Consider the following 10,645-nt stretch of genomic DNA (forward strand, 5'->3'; position numbering starts at 1 on the left):
CCTGGCCTCTGCCAGTCCTACCCATCTCATCCCTCACTGATTCCTCTTTCCACTATATGTCCCACACTGTCCAGGTCCCTGGATCCTACTTGTCATCAGGTCCAGGCTCTTCTAGGAAAGCCCTCTCCCTCGAATGCATTCTCCTATGACTACTTTTCCCCAAAGTTTTCCTTGGCTGGTCCTGCTGTCCCTTAAACTCAATCTAAATATCTCATTTTCCAGGAAGCTGTTTTAAAACCTGGCTTTCTGTCATTGGTAAGTTTTCTAATTGTACTCTATGTGTTAAATCCTAGCTCAGCATTTTACTAGTATATGAATAAGGGTAAGTTGATTTATCTTCCAGTTCTCTCATCTAGGAAAATGAAATAATGACATTCAAAAGATGGTTGTTCCACACAAAAACTTATGCACAAATATTCATAGCATTATTCATAATAGCCAAAAGGTACAAATAACCCAAATGTCTATCAGCTAATGAATGGATAAATAAAATGCAGTATATCCATACAATGAAATATGATTTGGTCATAAAAAGAAATGAAGTATTGACCTATGCTATAACATAGACGAACCTTAAAAATATTGTACAAAGTGAAAGAAGCCAGTCACAAAAGACCATATAAATGGAAACCAAAGGGCCAGGTGTGGTGGCTCACATCTATAATCCTAGTACTCTGGGAGGCTGAGACAGGAGGATTGCTTAAGCTCAGCAGTTTGAGACTAGCCTGAGCAAGAACAAGACCCTGTCTCTAAAAAGAAAAAGAGTGGAAACCAAAAGAGAGCAGGGGTAGCTATACATATGCTAGATAAAATAGAGTTTAATTCAAAAACTATAAAAAGAGACAAAGAAGGTCATTATATAATTATAAAGGGGTCAATTCATTAAAAGGACATAACAATTGTAAACATATATGTACCCAACATTAGAACAGTAATATATAAAGGAAATATTAAAGGATCTGAACAGAGAGATGGATTGTAATATAGTCATAGTAGGGGACTTCAGTACTCTACTTTCATTAATGGTCAGATCATTAAGATAGAAAATTAATAAGGAAATATTGCACTTGAACTAACTACAGACCAAATGGACCTAACAGACACATAGGAAAATTCCATCCCAAAGCATCAGAATATACATTCTTCTCAAGTACACATGGAACATTCTCCAGGATAGATCATGTGTTAGGCCACAAAATAAGTTTGAATAAAGTTAGGAGGACTGAAATAATATCTACTATCTTTTCTGATTACAATGGTATGAAAATAGAAATCAGTGAGAGGAAAATATGGCAAATCCACAAATATGTGGAAATTAAACAATGTGCTCCTGAACAACCAGAGGGTCAAAGAAGAAATCAAAAAGGAAATAATAAAAACATTTTTTGAGACAAATGAAAATGGAAATACAACATACCAAAACTTATAGGATGCAGCAAAAGCAGTTCTAAGAGGGAAATTTATAGCAACAAATGCCCATATCATAAAAGAAGAAAGATCTCAAATAAACAATTTAATGTTATACTTCAAAGAACTAGAGAAAGAAAAAACTAAACCCAAAGTTGTCAGAAAGAAGGAAATAACAAAAATCAGTATAGAAATAAATAAAATAGAGACTAGAAAAACAATAGAAAAAATAAATGAAACTAAGAGTTGTTTTTTTAAAAACATAAACAAAGTTGACAAACCCTTAGCTAGACTAAAAAAAGACTTGTGCTCACTTCTGTAGCACATATACTAAAATTGGAACAATATAGAAAAGATTAGCATGGCCCCTGTGCAAGGATGACACATTTTAAATTTTAAAAGAGAGAGAGAGAGAGAGGACTCAAAATCAGAAATGAAAGAGGAGAAAATTGCAGGCAAATATCCCTGATAAACATAGATGCAAAAGTCCTCAATAAAATACTAGCAAAACAAATTCAATAGCACATTAAAAGGATCATCCAACATGATAAAGTTGGATTTATCCCAGGAATATAAGGATGGTTCATTACATGCAAATCTATAAATATAATATACCACATTAACAGAATGAAGGATAAAAACCATATGATTATCTCATTAGATGTAGAAAAAGCATTTGACAAGCCCAGAGCTAACATTTTATTCATTGGTCAAAAATTGAAAGCTTTTCCTCTAAGATCAGGAGCAAGACAAGGATGTCCACTCTTACCACATCTATACAATATAGTACTGAAAGTCCCTGCTAGAGCAGTTAGGCAAGAGAAAGAAATAAAAGGCATCCAAACAGGAAAGGAAGAAGTGAAATTGTCTCTATTTGCTGATAACATGATTATATATAGAAAACCATAAAGACTCCACCAAAAAACTGTTAGAACTAATAACCAAACACAGTAAAGTTGCAGGATACAAAATCAATACAAAATAATCAGTTGTATTTCTATACATTAACAACAAACTATCCAAAAATGAAATCAAGGAAATAATCACATTTATAATAGCTACAAAAGAAACAAAATATCTAAGTATAAGAATAAATTTAATCAAGGAAGTGTAAGATCTATACACTGAAAACTATAAAACATTGATGAAAGAAATCAAAGAAGACACAAATAAATGAAAAGATATCCTATAGTCATGGAATGGAAGAATTGAGATTATTAAAATATCCATACTACGCAAAGCAATTGACAGATTCAATATAGTATCTATCAAAATTCTAATGTCATTTTTCACAGAAATAGAAAAAACAATCCTAAAATTTATATGGAACCAAGAAAACCCTGAATAGCCAAGGCAATCTTGAGCAGAAAGAACAAAGCTGGAGGTATCACACTACCTGATGTCAAACTATATTACAGAGCTATAGTAATTAAAACAGCATGGTATTTACATAAAAATAGACACAATGACCAATGGAACAGAATAAAGAGCCCCTAAATGAACCCACACATTTACAGTCAATTGATTTTTAACAAAGGCTCCACAATGGGGAAAAAATATCTCTTCAATAAAGGGTATTGAAAAAACTGCCATGCAAAAGAATTAAATTGGAAACTTATCTACCATCACGTACAAAAATCAACTCAAAATGGATTAAAAACTTAAACATATGACCTGCAACTGTAAAACTACTAGAAGAAAACATAGGTAAAATTATAGGTCTGGGCAATGATATTTTTTATTTGACCCTAAAAGCTCAGGCAACAAAGACAAAAATAGACAAATGAGAGTACATCAAATTAAAAAGCTTCAGCACAGCAAAGGAAACAAAGTGAAAAGGCAACCTATAGATTGGGAGAAAATATTTGTAAGCTATATACCAGATAAGGGGTTAAATTCCAAAATTTACATGGAACTCAACTCAATACCAAGAAAACAACCCAATTAAAAAATGGAGGGCCGGGCGCGGTGGCTCACGACTGTAATCCTAGCACTCTGGGAGGCCGAGGCGGGCAGATCGCTCGAGGTCAGGAGTTCGAAACCAGCCTGAGCAAGAGTGAGACCCTGTCTCTACTATCAATAGAAATAAATTAATTGGCCAACTAATATATATAGAAAAAATTAGCCGGGCATGGTGGCACATGCCTGTAGTCCCAGCTACTTGGGAGGCTGAGGCAGGAGGATTGCCTGACCCCAGGAGTTTGAGGTTGCTGTGAGCTAGGCTGACGCCATGGCACTCACTCTAGCCTGGGCAACAGAGTGAGACTCTGTCTCAAAAAAAAAAAAAAAAAAAAATGGGCAAAGGCCAGGCAAGGTGGCTCATGCCTATAATCCTAGCACTCTGGGAGGCCGAGGTGGGAGGATCACTCAAGGTCAGGAGTTCAAAACCAGCCTGAGCAAGAGTGACACCCCATCTCTACTAAAAAAAGAAAGAAATTAATTGGCCAACTAAAAAAAAAAAAAAAAAAAAAAATATATATATATATATATAAAATTAGTGGGGCATGGCGGTGCATGCCTGTAGTCCTAGCTACTCGGGAGGCTGAGGCAGGAGGATCACTTGAGCATGGGAGTCTGAGGTTGCTGTGAGCTAGGCTGACACCATGACACTCTTAGCCTGGACAACAGAATGAGACTCTGTCTCAAAAAAAAAAAAAAAAAATGGGCAAAGGACAAGAATAGATATTTCTCAAAAGAAGACATACAAATAGCCAAGAGGTATATGAAAAAAATGATCAACATCACTAACCATTAGGGAAATGAAAATTAAAACTACAATGAGATATCACCTCACATCTGTCATAATGGCAATTATCAAAAAGATGATAAATACCCATCATGTTTCATCATAGTGGTAAACAATAAGAAAAAGAAGAACAAAAGATAAAAAATGTTTTAAAATATTTTTTTAAAAAGGTGAAAGGTAATAAATGTTGGTTAGGATGTAGATAAAAGGGAACTCTTGTACACTGTTGGTTGGAATGTAAATTAGTATAGCCATTATGGACTACTATATGGAGGTTCCTCAAAAAGCTAAAAATAGAATTACTATGTGATCCAGCAATCCCACTTCTAGGTATATATGCAAAGGATTTGAAATCCATATGTTGAAGAGATATCTTCACTCCCATGTTTATTAAAGCATTATTCACAATAGCCAAGTTATGGTATCACCCTAAGTGTCTATCATTGGATCAATGGATAAAGAAAGTGTCATATATATAAACAGTGGAATACTATTTAGCCTTTAAAAAGAATGAACTTCTATCATTTGTGACAACATTGATGAACTTGGAGTATATTATGCTTAGTGAAATAAGCTTGGTACAGAAAGACAAACACCACATGTTCTCACTTATATGTAGAATCTAAAACAAACAAACAGAATGGTGGTTACCAGAGAGTAGGCGATGGGGGGATTTTTTTTTTTTTTAAAGGTACTCAAATGTCAATTTTATTGCTTCGGCACACATTTATTTGCTACTAGGAAGTAAAAATACAGCACATCAAAATTTCCTTTCATTACAATTTTTGAAAACCAGAAAATCTAATCAATTAATCTCTAGCCCAAACTACCCAATGTTTCCTTCAGATTCTTCTCCCACAAGTCACGGCTGCAAATTCTTGATGTTGAGTTTTATCACACTGACTTTAGGTTACTAAAACACATGGGAATACTTCAGACCTATTGGGGATTCTTTGGGTAAAATCAAAAAGTAAAGCTAAAGTATACCGAAGTTATTCAAATACATTCAAACTACACACATCCCTTATAAATTACTAGTATCAAGGTAATAGGGAAAAGATACAAGAAACAGATATCAGAAATCATAGATTATTATAGATTATATAATTCTCAAGATTATTGCTACAATCTATCCTAACAAAGCTTTCAACTTGCTTCATATAATTACCAGCAAAAAAAGAAAAGCATAAGAATAAGGTTCATGGTAAAATGGGCAGGATGTCATCATCACATCCCTATTTTAGCATTTTCTGAAGGATCCTATTTGTAAAGCACGCAGAAATTACACCTACATCTGAATGGTTTACTTCTTGATTTACCCTGAGTTTCCTCAAGTCCAGTGTTGTCGTCGTCGTTGTCTTCTTCTTCTTCCTCTCTTTCACACTGAAGTTTCTTGATTATAATATATCGCAGTCTTGCCAGCCTGTTTTTCTGCTCAGATAACAGAATCCTCACTCCTCTTCTCCTGTAAGGCATAAAAATGCCACCTTTCATAGCCTGGGTGACTGTTTCTCTTCTAGCCGGTGGTTGGGGTTGGGGTAAATCCTCTGGTGGAAGGGAACAGATAGTGGTGCCAGCGCTGATAGACAATTTACTAAGGTTCCTTGTTAAAGTTTCAGAGAAGTTATGAGACTGAATTGTCTCGAGAATTATCTTCAGTGAGCATGTAAGACTCGGGGGTCAGGTTTGAGTCAGGCATTTCTGAGAAGTCCATGGCAGTCTAGTCAAAGGGAAACACTGTTTTAATTAGACAGGAGGAATATGTGATAAGTAATGAGGTGATGTATATGTTAATTAGCTTGATTAAATAATTTTGCATTACATACATATATCATAGCATCACTTTGTACCCCATAAATATATACTCTTATAATTTATCAGTATTAAATATAGAATTTTAAAAACCCTTTAGACCATAGCAATATCCAAGAGAAATAAAAACATATGTCCTACCAGAAACTTGTGCATAAATATTCATAGCAGCATTATTCATAATAATTAAAAAGTGGAAACAACCTACTCTCCATCACATGAAAAACTGATAAAGTGTGTTGTATCCAAACAATGGAATATTATTCAGCCATAAAAATGAAGTACTGCCGGGCGCGGTGGCTCACGCCTGTAATCCTAGCACTCTGGGAGGCTGAGGCGGGCGGATTGCTCGAGGTCAGGAGTTCGAAACCAGCCTGAGCAAGAGCGAGACCCCGTCTCTACTATAAATAGAAAGAAATTAATTGGCCAACTAATATATATATAAAATTAGCCGGGCATGATGGCGCATGCCTGTAGTCCCAGCTACTCGGGAGGCTGAGGCAGAAGGATTGCTTGAGCCCAGGAGTTTGAGGTTGCTGTGAGCTAGGCTGACGCCACGGCACTCACTCTAGCCTGGTCAATAAGCGAGACTCTGTCTCAAAAAAAAAAAAAAAAAAAAAATGAAGTACTGATATTTGCTACAACATGGATGAACCTTGAAAACATGCTAACACTCTAAAGAAGCCAGACATGAAAGGATACATGTTATGTGATTCCATATGTATGAAATTTCCAGAATAAGAAAATCTGTAAAGACAGAAAGTATATTAGTGGTTTCCAGAGACTAGAATGAGGGAGAAATGGGAAGTGATTGCTCATGGGTATGGGCTTTTTTTAGGGGGGTGATGAAAATGTTCTAGACTTAGTGATGGTTGCATAACTGTGTGAATACAGTAAAAAGTGCTGAATTGAACATGTTAAAAGGGAGAACTTTATGGCATATGAGTTACTTCTCAAGAAAGCTGCTGTTTAAAAAAAAGAATATGACATTTCTAGAGTATATCCAAAATATATTTAACAAAGGAAAGAAGTGAGGTAAAGATAAGGTGAAGATAGTGTATATAGTACCATATAGATAGATAGATGATGTGTGTGTGTGTGTGTATGTGTATATATAGAGAGAGACAGCCAGACACACTGATGGGTGGGAGGCCAACCAGCTTTTTATTCTATCCCTTTTAGGCTTTTTGTTATTTATACTATTAATATAAGTAAGTGTTATATCTATTTATGTATAAATATATGACATATAAAATATATATTATATAAAAATACAAATATATATGTAAATATGTTTATTTATTTACATATTTATATGTGTATATATATATACACTATTAGTTCTAGGATCTCATTGCAATGGTTTTTCATTATAATTTTTAATAGTCATCTTTTCTTTCCTTTTAGGAAACAATTAGTGACACTCCTGAATTTGAAGCACTTAATAAAATACTGCTTTTACCATATTCCAGGTTAGTAAAGTTAAGACAATCATCTGTCCATGTTTGCTCTGGCAGAGAGTAAAAAAAACAAAAACAATCATCTATATTTCTGAGAGTCATGGCTACCTAACTGGTCCTGAGCTGCTGGCTTGAGAAAGCATAGCATTTTGGGATAATTTTTTTGACATTTATACTGAACCTTCCTCCAATCCCTTCTCTACTTGCCACTCCTTTACCTCTATACTCCATAGACTCCTGATTTAAGGTAGGAGATCATCCATGAACATAGGCTTAAGGTAAATTTTATTTGGTGTTCTTTGTGTTTGACAGTTGCAAAAAATTGAAATTCTATTGATGCCATATCCCTGTAACCCCAAACTGCTACCAAGACTTCTATTTATACAATGTCCTCACACATGGCCTTTCTTAGTTTTTCAGGAACAGATTTGGTAGAGTCAGTTGCAAGTCTTCAAGAGGCTAAAGATCCCAAGTCAGAAGAAACAACGCCAATCCCAAAGTCCCCCGAGTCTCTTTCCCGTTCACAAAATTCCGAGGCTGGATACATAAATGTGGCTTCTCTGAAAGAGACACACAACATACAAGAACAAGACCAAAAGTCAGAACTATAAAATCACTGATGTCTAAAACTATCCTGATCAAAGCGGCTAACTTAAAGCTTGGACACAAAGGCGGACCATGACACAGAGAAGAGTTACCATAGATCCCCACTCCATATCAACCAGGAGTCTTCCAAATTGCTGATGAATTCATTAAAGCAGTTCTAAAAATGGATTTCTCAAGTTTGTTTGGTATCCTTAAATGCCTTGTACTGATCACTATATTGACTATAGTTCAATGATTTAATTAGGTCTGTCTTCAGCAGAGTACACATATTAATTCAGCATTCTTTCCCATTATCATGAGTATTTTTCTTTTCTTTTTTTTTTTTTTTTTGAGACAGAGTCTCACTTTGTTGCCCAGGTTAGAGTGAGTGCCATGGCATCAGCCTAGCTCACAGCAACCTCAGACTCCTGGGCTCAAGCGATCCTTCTGCCTCAGCCTCCCGAGTAGCTGGGACTACAGGCATGTGCCACCATGCCCGGCTAATTTTTTCTATGTATTTTTAGTTGACCAATTAATTTCTTTCTATTTTTAGTAGAGATGGGGTCTCGTTCTTGCTCAGGCTGGTTTCGAACCCCTGACCTTCAGTGATCCTCCCACCTCGGCCTCCCAGAGTGCTAGGATTACAGGCATGAGCCACCTTGCCCAGCCTGTTTTTCCCACAATCTTAACATAACCATTTTCATTTTAGTGTTATTCCCTTTTGGTCCTTATTCAAGTACATATATTCTAAATGGTTATTACCATATTATGTATTCATTTTCATAGTCTGATTTTTAATTTATTATACCATGAAAACATTTTTAGTAGCCACCTGATATTATATTATGTTGATGTTCTATAAATTACTTAAACATCCTCTTATTTGACACTTGAGTTGTTTTCACTTTTCACTATTTAAGATTATGTTGTGATGAAGGTCTTTATGCATGTAGTTCTTCTCTTGAATTACTCCAGAAAACAAATTTGCAAGACTGGCCTAAGTCAAAGGATATAAATGTTAATATGGCTTTAGGACATCATTTGTTGCATTGTTTTAAAAAAGGGCTGTGCCAAAATATCTGTTTCCATATTCAGGTCACTCAACTTCCTCTAATTTCTTGATCCATAAAATTGGAGCAGTAATAGTAGCTATCCCAGAGGTTATGAGAACCAGATGAAAGGAAGCGTGTATTTAGCACTTAGTAACCGCTTAATAAATTCTAGCTATTATTTATTTTCACTAGCAGTTTCTGAATGTACTAGTTTTTCCACAACCTCATCAACATTGGATAATATAAATTTTAAAGATTTATTCTAAAGTAGTTTGTATAAAACTATACTGAAGGGCAACTGCTGCTGTTCCTTTCCCCTTCCTCCTTTCTCTCCTTATTCCCCTCCTCCTCTTTCTTCTTCTTTTTCTTTAGTTGGAGATATAGAGGCCAAGAAGAGAGGAGAAGTAACCAGAAATAAAACTGACCCCTTAAATTGAGACACACTGATTTTTTTTTTTTTTTTTTTTTGATACAGGGTCTTGCTCTATCACCCAGGCTGGAGTGAAGTGGCACAATCATAGCTCACTGTAACCTGGAACTCCTGAGCTCAAACGACCTGCTGGTATTACAGGCATAAGCCACTGAGCTCGGCCTTGGAAATAATAGATATTATATTGAATGCATGCTCCTACTCTGTGCCTTGCCTAAGGTTACCTTCTTTCACTAAGTTCATTGAATGTATTTACTGAATACCTACAATGTGCTATTCATTAGTAGGCACTGCAGCTATAGCTGTAAATAAGACAGACTAAAGTCTCTACTTTTTTTTTTTTTTTTTTGAGACAGAGTCTCGCTTTGTTGTCCAGGCTAGAGTGAGTGCCGTGGAGTCAGCCTAGCTCACAGCAACCTCAAACTTCTGGGCTCGAGCGATCCTTCTGCCTCAGCCTCCCGAGTAGCTGGGACTACAGGCATGCGCTACCATGCCCGGCTAATTTTATATATATATATCAGTTGGCCAATTAATTTCTTTCTATTTATAGTAGAGACAGGGTCTCACTCTTGCTCAGGCTGGTTTTGAACTCCTGGCCTTGAGCAATCCGCCCGCCTCGGCCTCCCAGAGTGCTAGGATTACAGGCGTGAGCCACCGCGCCTGGCCTAAAGTCTCTACTTTCATGGAGTTCATATGCTATTAGTAGAGTATATGTGTGGGGGGCAGGGAATGAGAGGTGGAGACAAACCATATAAGATAATTTGGGATGATAAGTGGCATGAAGAAAACCAACCAGTGACCAAGGGCTACTTTAGATTGGGAGCAATGTTGCCTCTGAGGAGGTGACATCTGGGTTGAGCTATAAACTAGAGGGATCATGCCTTCTCCCTCTCCCATTAAGGTCTGGAAGAAAAGTATTTTAGGCGTAGGTACCTGCTATTGCTGAGGCCCTAAAGAGCGTAGCGATCTTAATGACCTCGAGGAACAGAAAGGCCAGAGCATAACCGAAGGAGAGTGGTACAAGATGAGGCCAGAACGTGATGGCCAGATTACTGCACTATAGGGCTTTGTATATAAGGAATTGGATTTAATTCTAAATTATGGGAAGCCAGGAGTGATTTATTAAATAAGCACAGAGTTATTTTAAAAGCTT

General features: G+C 36.3%; 1 protein-coding gene and 1 pseudogene across 11 annotated transcripts in view; both read left to right on the plus strand.

Moving 5' to 3' along the window:
* The window catches only part of CCDC30 (coiled-coil domain containing 30), a 137,505-nt gene extending 129,162 nt beyond the window's left edge, over positions 1–8,343 (plus strand). For 7 of the 11 annotated variants that reach the window (XM_075997205.1, XM_075997216.1, XM_075997221.1 and 4 more), the window contains 2 exons: positions 7,373–7,437; positions 7,838–8,343. In XM_075997205.1, the coding sequence (XP_075853320.1) occupies positions 7,373–7,437; positions 7,838–8,036 (264 nt within the window). In that variant the 3' untranslated portion in view covers positions 8,037–8,343. Of the gene's footprint in view, positions 1–222; positions 3,693–7,372; positions 7,438–7,837 lie in introns of those variants that run through there. The other 4 variants (XM_075997203.1, XM_075997201.1, XM_012748467.3 and 1 more) reach the window with 3 other exon arrangements.
* Positions 1,714–1,805, plus strand: LOC142869749 (uncharacterized; annotated as a pseudogene).
* Positions 8,344–10,645: the final 2,302 nt, after the last annotated feature.

This window comes from Microcebus murinus, chromosome 2 (genome assembly GCF_040939455.1).
Source record: "Microcebus murinus isolate Inina chromosome 2, M.murinus_Inina_mat1.0, whole genome shotgun sequence".
NCBI lineage: Eukaryota > Metazoa > Chordata > Mammalia > Primates > Cheirogaleidae > Microcebus > Microcebus murinus.